Source organism: Ictalurus furcatus, chromosome 17 (assembly GCF_023375685.1).
Source record: "Ictalurus furcatus strain D&B chromosome 17, Billie_1.0, whole genome shotgun sequence".
Lineage (NCBI taxonomy): Eukaryota > Metazoa > Chordata > Actinopteri > Siluriformes > Ictaluridae > Ictalurus > Ictalurus furcatus.
The window spans coordinates 20,037,720-20,057,849 of NC_071271.1; the positions used below are offsets into that span (position 1 = coordinate 20,037,720).

The 20,130-nt window shown below is 39.0% G+C and overlaps 1 protein-coding gene across 1 annotated transcript; it reads right to left on the reverse strand.

The window, feature by feature from the left end:
• Positions 1-1,615: 1,615 nt before the first annotated feature.
• LOC128620939 (calsyntenin-2-like) lies at positions 1,616-16,244 on the reverse strand. The gene is made up of 3 exons (XM_053646314.1): positions 15,839-16,244; positions 13,524-13,673; positions 1,616-2,372 (listed from the first exon to the last, which is right to left on the reverse strand). Exons 1-3 carry the CDS (start codon positions 16,068-16,070, stop codon positions 2,044-2,046), a joined length of 711 nt encoding a protein of 236 aa, XP_053502289.1. The 5' UTR covers positions 16,071-16,244; the 3' UTR covers positions 1,616-2,043.
• Positions 16,245-20,130: the final 3,886 nt, after the last annotated feature.

Here is a 20,130-nt window from a genome sequence, read left to right on the forward strand (position 1 = left end):
TTCGGCGGCAGGGACGAACGGTAAAGCGCCCAAATCCTGGCCTCTTCGGCGGCGCTCATGGCTACCTGCTGCTTCCGCATTTTTGGCGCAGTATTCTGTTACGAAACGGGACTGGAGGCGGATGCAGGTGCAGGTCAAGGTCTTTATTAATTAGCAGACAAACAAACACAGGGAGCGCGGTCTCTACCAACTATACAAACTCTGGACATCTAGCTACGACCGCTAGCATGCTACACGTTAGCACATACCATCATACTTCCTCGACATGACAAACGTAAACCAAATAATACTGCGCGAAGTGCGCAGTCACAGAGGGGTTTAAATAGTCAACATAATCAAACCACAACATGGACACCTGGGGCAAATCAGAGACATGATCAGACTTAAATCAATGTCCAAGCAGGAAACAAACGAAAACAAAAGAATCACGTGACCTGTCAGAAGCCGTGCTGCAGTGCCCTCTGCTGGCCGTGGCGTAACACACACACCAAAACTTGTTAGGAACTAGCTGGCTAAAATATCTCAGAGAATAAATAGACACAGATGTTAACATTATACACTCCAAGAGCAAGCAACAGCCCAGAAACAACATATTATGGAATATTTTTAGCTACCTGTCTCAATATTCATGTTATTATCAGGACTTTTTTCACTTTTAACAAAATACAAAACATAAATGTATTCATGAGATTTACATGCCAAGTTGCTTTGCATTGGGAGTCCTAAAAAGCTGCACTCAGGGAAAAGTTGTACAGAAATACACAGTTTTTATCTGTGATACTGTGGAAGGGATTTCAACTTCAGAGATCAAAGTGAACCCTATGTCGTTTTAAGAATCACTTGAAAGAGAAAACCATGCATTATAGCCAGCATTAACATCCAGAGTTAATAAAGCAGTAAATATGAGTTTATCTTATTTAATTAAGGCATTTTGCATAAATTGGGCTGTTTCATGTGTGCTGGACCACTGCACATCCTGGCTTGTAGGTTGTATCCTGTACACTTGAACACTCCGGATGAGAATGAAAGTTCCCATTTTCCGGGATTAGGATTGCCTTATCCACTGGATTTTAATATTGAGTCAAAACACTACCTTATACCCTCTCATGTTTTTGGTTGGAGGCCTCACTTACAAGGATGGTAAGATACATGGTAAGACATCGCTCACAAGGATGACTCATGTTTTATATATTTATACATTTTGTTTTTTTTTCTTGCTTTAGAATATACTCAATAAATGTCCTGCTTTGAACTATTGCTGCTCGTCAAAAACACAGCAGCTATTTTCTGTTTCATTTTCCGAACCAGTGAGCGAGTGACCTCTATCTTGGAAAGCATTTAACGGTTCAAAATGCTTTTGTCAAATCGCATCAGTGGCCAAGAATCAGCAACCGGGTTGTCGAGTTTTGCTTCAACAGGACAATTTAGCTGAATACACACCCGTGTTATACTAGCCTTTAAAACTTTACAACGTTTTAACAACATTTTTTTTGTATTTTTTGTTGTTGTTGGAAAATATTATAGGACTATACAATTTGTAGGCCAATAGATTATGTTTTTAAAAGTGTTTTTTGACAGTAAGCGAGTAGAAATCACATACTAAATGTATTTGGATTATGCTTTGTATTCCAGTACTCCTGTAACACTATTATTACTGGAAGATGATGTTATCAAAGCAAACATGGACGTCTTATTGGTTGGTCCAAAGCTTTTGCAACTCAGTTTTGTATTCCTATTTCATCATTCTCCTTCGACAACTCACTTAGTTTGCCCTCCACTGGGGAACTTGACTGCAGCCACAAATGCCATTTTTCTCAATTGATTTTTCTCGAGGCTTCCTGTATTTTACGGTTTTTGCCCTCTCAATTTTTATCGGCTATTCCGATTTTCCCTTCAGATATGAATTGTTCTTGACCAAAAAAAAAAAATAAAAAATCCAGACATGTCTGATACACTCTGACTCTCTGTGACTGCACTGAAGAAAAAGATGTTCTGCCATGAACACGTCTCAATTTTCTGTGCCAATCATCAACCCTGACTGCTTCAAACCATCTGCAAACTAGTACTGTCTAAGAAATAGTGCAATTGTGAACTGTGTTCATCACCGGGGTAAAAGCCGTGTGAAATCCAGGCTAGTTTCCTATCAGCAGCATACATATTAACGCAAACCAACTCATTAAACTCACCACAGAGTTTCTGCAGAGATTTCTCTGAGTAGGTCTCTCGATCGCAGCCTTTCCCGATATGACCGGTCTGTAGCTCAACAGTGGTCCTTACCAATGACACAGTGCCCTCACACGTCTCCAGGTGCATTTTGGGAAAGAGTGGTTTACTACCCATACCTGGCTCATAGTCCACACGTTTACTCCAGCCTAGCATGAAAGAAAGAAAGAGAGAGAGAACGTGAGATATAGCAGTATATTGAATAGGCAAGATTCTGTTGTGTCAAATAAAAGATTTTTTCAAATTATCACTCAGCAGTAGGCATGTCTCACTAATCAGGTTTACTATATATTGATATATTTATATATAGTCACTATGACAGTCACTATGCCTGAGTTCAATGTAGGAGAAAATTCCCTGTATAGGCAATTTTTTGACCAACGTTTGTGCTTTTTTCATTAAAAAAAAAACAGACATCAGGGCAAACTGTAAGCTTAGTATTATAACATTCTATCTGAGTGAAATGCTGTTTTATGATACTGTATGGGTACTGTATGGGTTCATCAAAGTTTTGACTTTGAAAGTTCAAGCCACCAAATCTCTAACATATTAAAATTACGCTCATTGAGCTGTTCATGTCATTTTTAGTATGTTAGAAATTTACTTCAAATTTACCTCATGTAAATTTTGAAACATTTTGATTGGATTTTCGAAAATTGGCCTAACACCGATATAACATTATAATTCTGTAAAATCATATACTGTTTGTATATATTTTATATAACTCGATCTGGCTGTTTGTAACTGAGCAATCTCTTAATCTCATTACATAACTAATAAATCATATAATTATTGATCTATTTATGTATTTTTCAATGCATAGTCAGACCACAAGAAGTGAAATATAAGATATTTCAATGTTTAAAAAAACGGATAAGATGTTTTCCTGACATTTTCAAATACATTAGAACATACATTATATGTTTCGGTGCCATCACACAAACACAACTAACATGTCTGCTAATTGACCTTCAGCTCCAGTCACCCAGGAACCTTTAGTTTAAGTAAGCACATTGCACATGTAGCTAGCTAATATTCAGTGCTAATCTAAATGCGAATGTTAGCTACAAAATGATATTTCTGCTGCACTAAAGACTTTCTAATGTGTCAGAATATTTATACATTCTATAATCAGTGAGTAAAGAAGACTTGTACTGTACCCGTTTCGTACACTTACTTTTTATTACACTCATGGACCATCTATAGCTGAAAAAATATTTTCTCAGGCTCGCTATCCTGAGGGTTCAACTCTGTTTTTTAAATATAAGTAAATATAAGATGGTTATTATTTAGGCAAGGACACCTATGCTGCATCCATCCACTGTTCATCCTGGATGATGACTGCCTGGAAGATATACTGTATTATTTTAAATACTTTACTTTAACAATGATGTAAGCAATAAAAAAGGAAACTTTTTCATTTATTGTGGTGTGGCATGAACATTTGATACTGTCACGGACCTACTCAGTAGTATGTGTCACCCTTGCGTCTGTGTTGCATGGACAATTTAATAGATGATGTACTAGAATCTAAAATCTGCATGCATTAACTCAAGCTCATGTTTCCTATTAATATGGAAGACACAATATAATTTATTTTGAGTTTTCCTGTCAGCAACAACATTTGTTATTAGGTTTATTCAATCTCACACAGTCACTCAGAATATTTGAGGAGTGTATGTGTATGTGTGTGTGTGTGTGTGTGTGTGATGAATATGAAATGCATTTATCACATCACATTTAGAAACTGTGCTCCATGGTTAATTTAATTAAATGATTGTGATTTATTGAAGTTTATAGTTTAACTGATCTCAAAATTGTTATAACTGAATAAGGGTATGAAAATGCTAGTTAAATATGCAGCTGTCAAAATAGGAATGCTGGATAACCCTCAGGGGCAGTGTGAAATATTTCCTTCTGCATGTGTGCACTGAGATATTCCATCAAAGTCCTGTCGTGACATATAACACATATGAAACAATACCTGTAATAAATGCCACCATCATACAGCCACCTTTCTTTCAAACCTCCTTGCTGAGCTGGTGCAGAATTAGCACCAGTTCTAACCACAGGAGTAGTGTGAACCACTTGGCCTATTTATACCAACAGGACTTCCCTGAGAGGTGACCACCATACTCTTAACACTGGAAGGGGTGATACTAACCTTGTAGAATCTGGTAAATATGCAAGGTGATTCCTAAGATAGTAGAGACTTCCTGGAGTGGTACACCACAAAATAAGGCAAGTGAGGAGGAGATGCTCCTTGTAGGGGCTAGGTTTATAGTCTGTCTATAGACCAAGGTGACATTGTCTGCCCAGTGGAGTAATCACAACAGATCCTCCACCTTATTGTACTCTCATAGTAATGGTACAATTAGTCAGAGGATCAGGTAGTTGCCATCCATTTAAACTAACACCATTGGGCACACAACAAGCAGAACACTGGATCATTTGCAGACTGATGGATGCAATGGTTCATAAAGTCAGGTCATATGGCTTTTGACAGAAAACTCACACTTCTAAGGTACAGTACGGTCCAGGCGGATTGTACTAATCAGCCTATGGGACTCTACAGTCCCTGGAGAATGTAATCCTAGGGAACAAACAATGCACCAGGTCCAGTCAAGAAGGACAGAATATGCACAGAATGGTGTTTCCCCATAAGGACATGCAATGCCTGTATACTAAGAGTTCTTGCATACAGAAGTATCTTGGACTACTTAGACTACTAAGTCTACCTGGACTGCTAGACTTCAGACATCATTTTCTGATTAAGTCTGAGTGGCAAGTTCCAAAGAGACAGCGAATCTACAGGTATAAAGCGTCAAATTGTCTACCCGGGACAGCAGATCGGCTTAGGAAGGAAGCTGCCGGCATGTTTCAACTAGCAAAATCAATAATGCGAACTAAGGTCTTACTGGCCATCTTGGAACCACGTTGGACTCTGAAGCCTAGTTGCTGAATTCTGCATAAATTGAGAATAATAAGTGGTAGAGGAAAGGTAGAGGAATGGTCTATAAGTGGTGAGGCCAGTCCAAGAGCAGGGTCCCAGTGGACTGTCTGGCTTTGCCAGGGTAAGTCACAACTAGCATCATGTTGACTTGGCACACACTGTCTGGTCAAACCTTTACTAGATATAGGCTATCATCTTGGAGTGCATAGCTTTGGACATATGTGCTGACTCGACAGTGCATCTGCTGTAACACTGCAAAGCCTCAGAAAATCACTTGCTCTCAACAAGGCCAGCTGTAAGCAGGCCACAGGAAAAGATTCTGTTCAAGGCAGGGAGAACTGGTCAAGTTTGTGCCAACAAATTGCCAGTGCATGTCACATGTGATGCAATATTGAAAGTTTTTTTTTTCCCAGGGAGTTATCAGTGTGTCTGCACTCAGCACTTTAACAAGGCACACATCTGGCCATAGTCCTTCATCATGCTGTATCAAGGGAGCACTGTTCTACTACACTCACAATGTCTCAAGCTCTGCTAGCCAGTTAGTTGGCAGAGGATGTGGCAAAAATGAAGGGGGAAAACCACAGAGACAGGAATCAACACTGGAGGAGAAAATGATCAGTAATGCTGCTCACTGTGAGGTCAATCGAGTAGCAGATTCAGCAGTAAACATCATATAGTGTGTAAAGGGATATAATAGCAATGCTTAGACACAAGCTCTACTAGCCAGCTGTGGAGGGGTGCCTGGCCTCTGAGAAAGAAAAGCATGAGAGGATGCTATCCCCAGATTTGGAGGACAGGACACCATGGTCATAATGAGTAATGAGTCTTTTATTGGTCGCATATACATTACAGCACAGGGAAATTCTTTTCTTCGCATATCCCATGTTAGGAAGTTGGGTTAGCAATGACACAGTGCCCCTGGAGCAGAGAGGGTTAAGGGCCTTTCTCAAGGGCCCAACAATGGCAGCCTGGCATTGCTGGGGTTTGAACCCTCAACCTTCCGATCAGTAACCCAGAGCCTGGTAATGCTGGGGTTTGAACCTCCAACCTTCTGATCAGTAACCCAGAGCCTGGAAGTGCTGGGGCTTGAACCTCCAACCTTCCGATCAGTAACCCAGAGCCTGGAAGTGCTGGGGTTTGAACCTCCAACCTTCCGATCAGTAACCCAGAGCCTGGAAGTGCTGGGGTTTGAACCTCCAACCTTCCGATCAGTAACCCAGAGCCTGGCAGTGCTGGGGCTTGAACCTCCAACCTTCCGATCAGTAACCCAGAGCCTGGAAGTGCTGGGGTTTGAACCTCCAACCTTCTGATCAGTAACCCAGAGCCTGGAAGTGCTGGGGCTTGAACCTCCAACCTTCCGATCAGTAACCCAGAGCCTGGAAGTGCTGGGGTTTGAACCTCCAACCTTCCGATCAGTAACCCAGAGCCTGGAAGTGCTGGGGTTTGAACCTCCAACCTTCCGATCAGTAACCCAGAGCCTGGCAGTGCTGGGGCTTGAACCTCCAACCTTCCGATCAGTAACCCAGAGCCTGGCAGTGCTGGGGTTTGAACCTCCAACCTTCCGATCAGTAACCCAGAGCCTGGAAGTTCAGGGGCTTGAACCCCCAACCTTCCGATCAGTAACCCAGAGCCTTAACTGTCAAGCCACTACTGCCCCCCAAGCTGGTAAGCAGATAGTTCCATGTATGATGTGAGAAGAAAAAAGGGAAAGATGACTGTTTTCGAAATGATGCAAGGTTTAGATCACTGAAATAAATAAAATGTGCTACTATTATTACTCCTGCTGTGAGAGAAATGTGAGCAAGCGTGTGCTTTTTTCATTCACACACATAACTGCTTTTGCTTTAGTCTTTCTTTTTTTATCAATTTGCTCACATACACAGTTGAAAGTTATTGTTTTCGTTTTATTACTAAAGTCACAGGATCTTTGTGCTGCTGCACTTTTATGCAGTTACTTTTACTTTGTGATGCTCCATGAGTGTACAGTAATGTACTGTAAAATCTTGTCTAGAAGTGGAATGAGTGGCATTTTTTATTTATTGATTGATTTATATCCCCCCCATTAAAAGGTACTAATACGTGTTTGATGTCTGAAGTTTGGTTCTCTGGTTCTCTATTAAGGAACGTTTATAGGTACCCATTTAGCTTTGTACAGATTGCATACATGCCTCAAAAACATGACTATAAAAAGTCGGTAATACATTCATTTATTCATTCATTCATCTTCAGTAACTTTAGATAGGAATTCACACATGGATTCACTAATACACAATTTCTACATAATCCCTTTCCTAAAATAGCAGAATGAGTCTGATGTAAATTGAATACTTACTAATCATGTACTTACTAAATCATTTCTACAATAATGAATGCCCTTTCAGTGCCCGATGATTGCGTGGAGTGAAACTGAGAAAGAAAGTGATTTGACTTATCCTAGATCACAATCTCTTAGATCTGCAACATCCTTCTCTCCATTTTCATAGACAACGGTGTCATATTGTGTCAAAACCTACATAAGCAAGTCTAATATTGACCTTCTATTCAACTTTTTGTAGTGTGATGCTTTGACACTCATTTCGCAAGCTGGAAGTTGCAAGCTTGTTAGCAACGTTAGCCTCGTAGATGCCGTGCAAGACTAATAAACAAACGTATGGCACCAAAAAAAACAAACAAACCCAAATGTGAATAAGGTGAAAGAAATAACACGATATGTTGGGTAACACAAGCAGCTGTCACTCTGATTCATTATCAAACATGCACACACACACACACATACAGAGTCACAGCTTCTATAACACACCATCCTATTCATTTACTATTTTTTTCTCCAAAGTTTGCTTTGGCTATTAGTCTGTGTAGTCTGAATGTTTACATGTACGCATCTGTGTGTGTGTGGGGGGGGGGGGGGGGTGCATTGGAAATGATCAAGAATAAATGTGAGAGTGCATTTGAAGAAGACAGGACCAGGACCAGCATTCACATGGTTTACAATTATGCTAATGCTAGTGGTTCTCATAAGAGGACCATAATCATTCAGCAGGGATTAAGATGAAGCTGCTCAATTAATTTCAGACACACATATTATTTTGCTCATATCAGGGCATGTTGGATAGAAAAGCAACAAGCAGCAAGACACGAAAGCAACAAGATCTCACAGACCCCAGAAGACATTCATTGTTCATTCATCTTCAATCATTGCTTCATCTTGGTCAGGTGATCAGGGATGCAGTGGATACGGAGTAAACACCCAGTACATGGCAGGGTACCAGGCATTCACATATTCACACACTCATTCACAACTAGGGGCAATTTAGCATAGACAATCTGCCTATTAACATGTTTTGACATTTTAAGGTGGGTGGAAACCAGAAAACATGGAGGAAACCCACATGGACATGAGCCCTTATTGAGTATGCAAATGCTGTGTATCATCAAGTCTCAAAATGGATATGCAAGCTGCTCTTAGTGGGTGTGTCTTCAAGAATTCTTAAAGTCATGCCTTTGACATGACTCAAAGGTGTTCCAGTCATGAAAACTAATCAAAATGGATGGCGAGTACGAGCTAGCTAATAATGGTTAATGATTTAATGAGCTAGCACGTAGCTGTTGAGTCTTTTATACAGACAACATAAAGGAAGCAGTGGAAACGATAAATCTTTCAGAAATATCAACATTTTCTACAGATCTGTTGGGAAATTGACTCAGAAAAAACTCTGACAACATTGCTAACAAGAATGTAACATTGATAAAATCATCAAATAAAAGACTACAGAATCCATAGCGTATCGTATGTCTTTGGACGAGATGGCTATTTTTATGGTGTGCACCAGGCAACAATGAGAAATCAGTGAAGCAATAATCTGGTGTGACCGCGATTTAATAATTAGCATCTCCTCCATTTTGATACTTAGAAAAGAGACCCCAGTCCTGCTTACTTGTGTTCTATTGGTTCACAGAATTCACAAGCCAAATTCCCCTAAAAAATAAATAAATAAATAAATGAGTGTCTTCAATATCCCAAGTCCTTTCCCCTTCAGTGAATTCCATTTTCCACCATCTGAATGGTATCCGCATTAGTTCAGATTGCTGCTTTAGCTGACAAAACAGAAAAGCATTGTTTTCAGGTGTCTCCTATACTGCCGTAGCAAGAGGTTAAAAAAACCCCATAAATGCTACAACTAAACCGTAGATGTTTGCAGTTCTGCACTTAGCCTTCAGGGCAAAATGAATTTCCATCGGTTGAGAAACGCCAACATGGTGTCACATTTCAACTTTCAAAGTAGGGAATACTACAAAAATGAGATATTCATCTTTTTGTAAATATTGTATGCATAGCACATTTCAGGGGCTCATACAGGGAAGTATTCAACCATCCATCCATTTTCTGTCATGGGAAGCCTGGAGCATATCTCAGGTAACTCAAGGCACAAGGCGAGACACCCTAGACCCATTGCAGGGCACAATTGTGCACACACTCACAAACACTATTCACACACTACGGACAATTTGGAAATGCCAATCAGCCTACAACGCGTGTCGTTGGACTGGGGGAGGAAACCAGAGTACCTGGAGGAAACATATGGAGCACAGGGAGAACATGCAAACCCCATGCCCACAGGGTAGAGCCCACGTCTGCCGATTCCCACAGTCGGACCCCCAACTCTGGAGGTGTGAGGCAAACGTGCTAACCACTAAGCCACCGTGCCCCCAGTAAGTGTTCAATTAGGAAAAATGTAGTTATTGGTATTTATATATGTACATATTCACAGATACAATAGTATTCATACTTCAAATTCAAATTCCTGTTCAAAATGACCAGATTGACAAGATTTCTTAGAAAACACTACCACTCTGAGTGCGATTAAATCATTTGAGTATCAAATGTCTATCCAGAAATGACTGCTGTAGCCGTATTATTTATGTGTGTGTGTGTGTGTGTGTGTGCATGTGTGTCTATCTAGTGAAGTAGCTCACTCAGAATCCCTGCTGAATTATTTACCTCTGGTTATGAAGCTCAGCAGGAAACTGTTTACTCACTACACACACGCTCGTTTTTTTTTTTTTCTCCTCTCCCTCTCCCACTGTCCCTAATATAAAAAGTATTTTCACACTTTCGTTTAATTTACTAGGTCACTTCAGGGTGAATGGAAAACTTTCTTCTTTTTCATGGTTTATTTTGGAAATAATTAACAGGAATTGCACTTCATAGGCTAAATAAATCTTAAATTATGGAAGCACTCCGTGGAAGGACATTCTGAGATTCATTCAAATTATGGACACGGCTTATCTATGACTTGGGTTGCAGGGGAAAAAAATTGCTAGTTCCTACATTCCAATAGTGATATTTCATATGTCTATAAACATGGGTGTCTGGTGGCTTGTAGTATCTACAGAAAAGGGCAGTTTGTGCTGAATTTTAAGCTTCCCTGTGACATTTTAGTAGCAGTAGGTGGCTGATTTCACGTGTCTCGGAGGTTAGTCTTAAGCGACCTAATCTGAAAGCTGATTTTATGTATAATATAATTAATAAATAAATTGAGATCGTCCTACAAAACTACGATTGCCGCTGTCCGTCTGTTTTGGATTACTGTTATTGAAACTGTGCATGCTCTAAGAGAGGTAGGATCCAAGTTCAGAGTTTATTTTGGAATAAACGTACAGTAGGACACAACTGGAGACAAACACTCGGTCATCCGTGCAAGAGGATTGTGCAAAGGCTGTCAATCAGTAAACAATGCAGAAGTACCAGAAACTAGCAAAAGTACCAAAAAAACATCTGATATTAAGGTATAGGCATGCAATCAGAAAGGCAAGACTTCTCAATGAGCTAGTGAACGCAGTCTATAAACAATGAATAAATGAGGAAGTAATGAGTATCAGGTGCGAGTTCAGATGACATGGAAGTCTGGTATTGTGGTGATGGGGACTCAGTGATACCGGGTGAAACTGTCATGTGACACAGTGACAGCTTTTATGCTGTATAAATATTATTGACACTTAATTCAAGCCCTATTTGAGATTGACACACCAAGTTGCAGTGCACGAATCCGAATTTCATCATGTCAACCCAGCAAAATCCGTGTAAAGCAGAGGAGGTGGTTATGTAAAATATGGGTTGCCAGATTGGATTAAGTCTTTCAGATGTAATTCAATTAAAACTGAGTATCAACAATATCCAAATGACATCTAAACACAATTATATTTATTAGTACAAGGTTATTTGATTCCACATGTGAATGGAGTTAAGAACACATCAATTTGTGAGTTACAATCTGGCAACCCTGAAATGGAGTGTACAAACACATAGCTACAACAAGATTATTTTTTTAACTATCTGAGTAAAATGAAATGTATAATTGTGTTCTTTTTTCCGCATTAATTAGGATATTAGGTAGAATAAGTTAACATTAACATTTTTCAGGTTATATACATTTATTAATTTATTTATTTTACTAGTAGATATACAGTTCCCTCCACTAATATTGGCACCCTTGGTAAATATGAGCAAAGAAGGCTGTGAAATTTTTTTATTGTTTAATCTTTTGTTTAAAAAAATCACAAAAATACTCTGCTCTCATAGATATCAAACAGTTGCAAACAAAACACAGGTTTAACAAAAATATCTTTGTTAAATATAGGTGTGGCACCCTTTAGTCAATACTTTGTGCTACCTCCCTTTGCAAGATAACAGCTCTGAATCTTCTCCTATAATGCCTGATGAGGTTGGAGAATACAGGGAAAGGGACCTGAGACCGTTCCTCCATACAGAATCTCTCCAGATCCTTCAAATCTCGAGGTCCATGCTGGTGGACTCTTCTCTTCAGTTCACCCCACAGGTTTTCTATAGGTTTCAGGTCAGGGGACTGGGATGGCCATGTCAGGACCTTGATTTTGTGGTCAGTAATCCATTTTTGTGTTGATTTTGATGTATGTTTTGGATCATTGTCCTGCTGGAAGATCCAACCACGGCCCATTTGAAGATTTCTGGCAGAGGCAGTCAGGTTTTCATTTAATATCTGTTGATATTTGATAGAGTCCATGATGCCATGTATAGTAACAAAATGTCCAGGTCCTCTGGCAGAAAAACAGCCCCAAAATATTAAAGATCCAGCACCATATTTAACCGTGGGCATGAGGTACTTTTCCATATGGCTACCTCTCTGTGTGCACCAAAACCACCTCTGGTGTTTATTGCCACAAAGCTCTATTTTGGTTTTCACCATAGAACTGAATCCCATTTGAAGTTCCGGTAGTGTCTGGCAAACTGAAGATGCTTGAGTTTGTTTTTGGATGAGAGTAGAGGCTTTTTTCTCGAAACCCTTCCAAACAACTTGTGGTGATGTAGGTGACTTCGGATTGTAGTTTTGGAGACTTTCTGACCCCAAGACGCAACTAACTTCTGCAATTCTCCAGCTGTGATCCTTGGAGATTGTTTGGCCACTCGAAGCATCCTCTTCACAGTGCGTTGAGACGATATAGACACACGTCCTCTTCCAGGTCGATTTTCAATGCTTGTGCTATTTTCTTATTGCCACTTCCCATTTTGTGAAGCTCAACAACCTTTTGCCGCACATCACAGCAGTATTCCTTGGTCTTACCCATTGTGATGAATGACTAATGCAATTTGGCTTATGTGTTACCTCATATGTATACCCCTGTGAAACAGGAAGTCATGGATGAACAATTTCCTGTTCCTAGTCTCCCAGGTGTACTGAAACAATGTACAATATAAATGGGAATATACCTCAAATATATATTTTCTCATATATATTTGAAGAAAAATATATTTTTCTTCTTTGCTCATATTTACCAAGGGTGCCAATATTAGTGGAGGGAACTGTAGCTCTAGCTTCTTTTGCAGTATACTTCTTCTGAGATTTACAGAGACTGATGTCATCCACTGCAATACTTTTGTAAAAGATAATATATTTTACAAATATATAACATATTCTGTAATAATGACTGTGTTCAGTGTGTGTTTGTCAGCTGTAACAACACACACACACACACACACACACACAACACTCAAACCAGTTTCACTGTTGTGTTGGTGTCTGTTTCAAAAATAGAAAAAAGTTAATATAAGGAGTCAGAGAATATAAAAGGAAAGAATGCTGAAGACAAAATAGTGCCGAAAGAGCGAAAGAGAGTCAGAAATAATAAGTAGCTGCTGAGAGAGGTATGGGAAATGACAGAAAGATGGGGCGGTATTCCAAAAGAGTGTGTGCATGATCTAGAAAGGTGTGCCTGGTTTTCAGACAGTGTCAGACAGTCTGAATCATATTTCTCCACACACACACACACACACACACACACACACACACACGTGTTAATTAGCATCTCATACCTTGCCAGCCGGGTTTGCAGATGGGTTTGACGTGAATGTGTACAGTCGCGCTCCGTGTCGCTCTTTTCTGCCCGCAGTCAAAAGCTGTCACACTGATCTCATAGTGCGGCTGGGTGTCGAAGCTCAGGCTCTCTGTGTTCCTGATGTTGCCTACACACACACACACACACACACACATACACACACAGACACACACCAGGACTCAGGAGGTTGCACTGATTTTACAATGCTATGATCAGTTTAAATTGACTATAATAATATTCATAATACACTCGATATATATAGACTCTCAAAAGTGGATCTGGTAAAAAAAAATTAATAAATCAATCACATGTTTAGTTTAGCATGTTGGAATGTAATCATGCCGAATACTATGTTGCATAAGTATTCACCCCCCTCAACTTTTCCATGTTTTGTACTGTAGCGTTACAGCATAAAACTGAAATAGATTTAACTTGGATTATATGTCATGAATATCTCCGTTGCTTCTCTGACTAATCCCCTCTTTACTCTGCCACTGCCTTTTTTTAATATTGTTTATTTATTTATTTATTTATTTATTTTTACATCTACTCCAGTATTGTGTCGATTTATGGCCTACAGTCCATTTCAGTTCCTTAAAAATGTGGAAAAGTTCAATGGGGCGTGAATACTTATGCACACACTGTATATTATTACGCATATTAGTTTATGTTTTCACCTTCCCGCCTGTTCTACTAAACCATTTAAAAAAAAAAAAAAAAAAACATCCTGAATGATGGATTTTCAGATTCGTTTCAATATGTTTGATATCAAATCAGATTTCACCATCAGTTCCTTTTGAGTAAGTGAAACAAATCAACGTCCCACTTTTTAAACCCTGCTAAGTTTAGCGGCTATGCCATAAACGAGATAACACCCACTTCAACAGACCACTTCACCTTATATAGTATAGTGATCTTCACCTCCGCCTCAGCTGTTATTTTCTGATATCAGCTTCGTTTGGCGATATCTCTTATACATGAGTGTGCTTATTTCCAGGCCAAAATGAAATTCTCAATAAAAAAAAAACATAAAAAAATTCCACTGAGCTAACCAACACTGCCCATCAGAAGCTACATAAGATATTTATATGTTTCCCAGAAGACTAAATAATACCACCCCCCCCCCCCCCACCACCACCACCACCAGGGTTCCTAAAGCAGTGTGTTGCCTACTTGAGCATCAGTGAATGTTTGCACCTTTTGTAATAATTGTGTATGAGTCCCTCAGTTGTCCTCATTGTGAAAGGATCTACAAATCTTATAGCATAAGTTATAAAGGGGTCAAATATGCAGAAGATTCTGGAAAACCAAAGAATGGATCTGGAGGATTTTTCTTAGGAGCACTGGGCAGTTTAACTGCTCAGGACAAACAAAGGACTCAAGGGGATGTTGATCATCCAGGTCACAACACACAGTATTAAGAATCAAGGGTATGCAAACTTTTGAAATATGTAAACATCTGTTATGTGAAATAGCTTATTCAGGGCAGTAGTAAATAAAAAAAAATCCCTCTATTATTATTATTATTATTATTATTATTATTATTATTATTATTAACATTTTGTAGATTCTGCAAGGGGTATGTAAACTTATGACCTCAATTGTATATGTATTAGTGATGCCACAGAAACATATCCAGCACAAATGGTCAGAAAAGGCTGTTTTGGTTTCCAGAGCAAAGAGACAAAAGGGCGAACATTTTGACTACACAGCTGATAATATTATTACGCCCCACCTTAAAGTAAAAAGGCTATTGGTTCTGGATGCTTTATCACAATTTGTTTAAAGAGTAAATTGTGAAGTCTTACCAAAATGAGTGATTAAAATTATGGTAAAATGTACGCTTTAATGAGGTCAGGGATTAACACCTATAATAAATGCCAATTGTGTTACATATTAAATGCTCTAACTTTATTGGATTCGAACACTTTTTAAGCATTTCTCGGCCTTGTCCTTGGATTTTCACTTAAAGGCCAAAGAAAACCAACACTTAAGGATCTGAAGCATGAAAGAACATCATTTATTGATGAAGTCATACATGTTATATAATAAGCCTAATGTTTTTACAATGCGCTCATGGAGGTACACCTGCCTCTGCCAGTGTGTGTGAAAGTGTGTTTGTATATGTTTTGCCTGACTCTGTGGGTGTTGTTGTGTGCTTGAAAAAGTCAGCGTGCGTATGCTATGCCTGACTCTGTGGGGGTGCTGGTGTGCGTGAAGGTGTGTGCGTGTGTGTTCTGACTGACTCTGTGGGAGTGTCGGTTTGTGTGAATGTTAGCGTGTGTGTCTAACCGTTACGGTCGATAGCGAATGGTGCGTTCTCTGTGACGATCTGGTAGTTGCAGATCTGGCTGTATTGAGGCGAACAGTCTCGGTCTGTGGCGTCAACCTGCAGGATGCTGTCACACACTCTGCCCTCCTGCACAGAGCCTGAATACACAGCACTGCTGAATACAGGGGAGAACTCGTTCACATCGCCAACCTGCACGTGTACCACTGCCCTGAGGGAGAGAGAGGAAAACATTCTTTGTAAGGATTAAAAAAAACAACAACAACACTTTATTCTTTCAACTTAGCGTCTGCAGGGTATACAGACAGGGGTAAAGACACGATTGGAGCAAAACAGTAATCATGCTAAATATTAGATAATATGATTCTTTACGTTAGGAGTCATGTTATGAGCCCACAAATAAAGTTATAATTTAAGTAAATAATAGCCTATCTCTCTCTCTCTCTCTCTCTCTCTCTCTCTATATATATATATATATACAGCCTCTCTCTCTCTCTCTCTCTCTCTCTCTCTCTATATATATATATATATATATATATACATATACAGCCTATCTCTCTCTCTCTCTCTCTCTCTCTCTCTCTCTATATATATATATATTTATATATATACAGCCTCTCTCTCTCTCTCTCTCTCTCTTTCTCTCTCTCTCTCTCTCTCTATATATATATATATATTTATACAGCCTCTCTCTCTCTCTCTCTTTATATATATATATATATATATATATATATATATATATATATGACAGGTTTTTCTTCTGAAAGTTGTTTGTTTATCATAAGCTTCGATTATGTGAAACGTCCACCTGTGAAGTCCCTGTGAGTTCGCTGTTACTTTAGAAATTATAACATAATAGAAGAAGTGCATTAATATAAAGCCTGGATTTCCCTTGCAGCTGGGACACAGGTCAGAGCTGCTGTTGACCAATCAGAATTGAGAATTCAACAGCATAGTGGTATCAAGTTGTGTATTTACTATTGTGATCCAAAGACAAACATGCATGCAGTTTTTAGTACATGCATCCCTTTTTCTATATATGGAACGTGTACATAATGCTCTGTCTATACATATCAGTTGACATCTAAATGACCAATGGAAAGCTGTTTAATTAATCACACCTTTTATTTAACTGGTACGTTTATTGGTTGCCAGGTGCTCCTAATAAACTGCTGAGTGGATTTCTATGTACGTGAACATGAACGTGAGTATTTAAATGACTGAACTTTATTTGTGGACTCATAAAATGACTCCTAATATAAAGACGTGTAATATTTAACATGGTTTTTATTTTTTAGAGGCTGTTTAAATGGGAATGTAGATTGTTTCTTTTCCCCCAATACTTCCAGCAAAGTATTAAACCCTTTCCTTGACACAAAGTGAAAACGTTATGTGTTTGGCAGTAAAAGGGGTTTTGTACATTTTCCTCATGTAGCTCAGGTTTGTTTGAAGGAAAGTCTCTGAAGCTATCGGAGATGTTGTGTGCTGTGCGAGTCTGTTTATTTATTTTCTGTTTGTTTGTTCATCCTGTACTGCTGGTGCATCTCTCTTTAAAGATGCAAAAATAATCGCTTCATGAATTTACAAAAACATACCTGGTAGCATGCATTGTCATGGATAATACCAACCATATCTGGCACTACTGATAATGAAAAACTGGTGCACAGGAGGACCAGAGAACAGCCACGGCTTAATGTAATAATATCCAGCCAGGCTGACATGCTGCAAAAAACTATTGTAAAGTGGCAGCTGTTGGAAGAATAATATTAACTTGCGCATTTACACATGTCAAATATTAGAACAGCAGGACATTAGAAATTTCAAATATACATGGATTAAACATGCTGGGTTTAATCAAAAATAGCCATACTGGTCTTTAAAATAAGTCCAAACATTTAGTCATAGTGGCTATGTTTAAGGAACATAAAGAGAGACTTGGGAGTTAACCGTAATTTGTTGGACATCTACTTGTATTAGTACTAATATTTATGCTAATACTAATACTAGTCATATCTTAACGGGTAAATATATGGTTCTGGCAAGTAATCATGCTGAATACTTCTCAGCTCGACTATATAAATACATCGTAACTTATTTACTTTAATAGAATAAGTCTATATTGTTTCAGGTGGTGGCATGGGAGGTTACACAGCGTGTACATGGACATATGGACTGAGCCTCTGAGGTTTGACTGACCTTCTCCGTGAAACTGGCTTTAGGTTAAAGGAAAAAAAACTTGCAGAAAACTGTGCTTCTCCAGCAACATTTAAATGCAATTTAAATGTTATTTGCACCAAGGGTATGTTTAAAAACCTCATTTAAGCCATTGCATTAAGGAGTGAAGCACTTCAGGATATGCTGTGTACAAAGCACTGACACTGGAGACTCCATTAAAAAATGTTAAATAAAGCTTCACCATATTAACGATTATACATTTTCTTTGTTAAATAACAGCATGCTGTATAATTTGTGTATGACTAGCCTTAGGTTAGTGCGGAGTGTCCAGAATACAAAGCCCTCCTACTATAGAAATGCTAATGTCTTAGAACAAGCGCATTAATATAAATTGGTGAGTTGAATTACAGACAGATTACTGCCTACAGATAGATTACTGCCAGACCTGAGACTCAGTGCTGTGGTGTAAATTAAGATCATATCTCATTTGCTTTTGCTAATTTCATTTTCATGTGATAAAAGAGGATGCCTCTAACTAAAAACTACAAATTAAACTATATATTATGGCATCAGGGTGCACGGGGGCCTTGTGGTTAGCACGTTCGCCTCACAGGGTCGGGGGTTTGATTCCCACCGTGGCCCTGTGTGTGCGGAGTTTGCATGTTCTCCCCGTGCTGCGGGGGTTTCCTCCGGGTACTCCAGTTTCCTCCCCCAGTCCGAAGACATGCATGGTAGGCTGACTGGCATGTCCAAAGTGTCCATAGTGTATGAATGGGTGTGTGAATGTGTATGTGATTGTGCCCTGCGATGGATTGGCACCCTGTCCAGGGTGTACCCCGTCTTGTGCCCGATGCTCCCTGGGATAGACTCCAGGTTTCCCCATGAACCTGAAGGAAGGATAAGCGGTCTAGAAGATGGATGGATGGATTATGGCATCAATTTTTAATTAAAAAAACAAACAAACAAATAACTAAATAGTAATTGTTGGCATATTGTTGTGGTATAAGGGGAATAAAAGACTTTGGGACATGCTGTAATTGGAAAATAATTCACGTCAGGGTGGTAACAGTAACTGCATCATACTCCTTTGTCACTGATTCATTTCCTATTAGTTTCCTAACAGCATGTCCTGTTATACAATGCAGTCTTTTCAATTACGAATGCATACTGTATATTTACTGTATTAACAAATTGTGGTAGTAGGTTCCAAAATTATGGTACTTTGCATTAAATGCATTGTATTAAATTAATTAATTGCAGGTATTTTTTCTAATTAGTAGCTACCAATATATTGCAAAGTATGCACCAAGAATTATGTGTATATACTGAATTGTGGAAGTAACTGCACTGCGGAAAAAGCTGCTGTTGTACAAACCTGGGAGCTTTCACATAACTTAGTACAAAAGTGACCAAAGACAGCTTTTCAGGAGAAGTACCTCATAGTAACTGTGAAGCACTGTGTTAGAAATGTTATGGTTTGGGGTTGGTTCGCTGACTCAGGGACTGGACATCATGCATTCATTGATTCAATTATGAATTCTGCATCATATAATAGAGTGCTTGAAGATAATGTGAGGCCATCTATCCGAAAGCTGAAGTTGAACTGAAAGTGGACCTTTCAACAGGATAATGATCCTAAACACACTAACAAATCCACCAAGGAATGGCTCAAAAAGAAGAAATGGAAGGTTATGGAAATGGAACGGTGTAGTCAAAGCCCGGATTTGAATGCCATTGAAATGTTGTGGGGGAATTTGAAACGGACAGTACATGCAAGAAAACCCTCAAACATCTTGCAACTGAATGAATACTGCATGGAAGCGTGGTCAAGAATTCCAGCAAGCCTGGTGGACAATTATGCAAAAACGCTTACAAGAAGTTATTTCTGCTAAAGGGGGAAATACTCGCTTCTGAGGCCAAGGGTGTACTTACTTTTTTCCACAGAAGAATATCACATCTATTAAATATTTCAGTTGAATAAATGGTTGTGGTTTTGTTCAAGTATATCAACTTTATTAATAGGCACTTTATTAATTAGGATCAAATGTTTGCTTGTCCAAATATGTTAAAAAAAAAAAAAAAGGCAACAATTTCCATGGGGTGTACTTATTTTTTCACA

What these genes read in the sequence shown, in the direction of transcription:
- LOC128620939 (XM_053646314.1), bottom strand. Translation starts at nt 16,070, where the DNA reads ATGTTTTCCTCTCTCTCCCTCAGGGCAGTGGTACACGTGCAGGTTGGC. An exon ending in ATTCGCTATCGACCGTAACG is followed by an intron (nt 13,674 to 15,838) that starts GTTAGACACACA and finishes GTGTGTGTGTAG; the next exon opens with GCAACATCAGGAACACAGAG. An exon ending in CTGCAAACCCGGCTGGCAAG is followed by an intron (nt 2,373 to 13,523) that starts GTATGAGATGCT and finishes CTTTCATGCTAG; the next exon opens with GCTGGAGTAAACGTGTGGAC.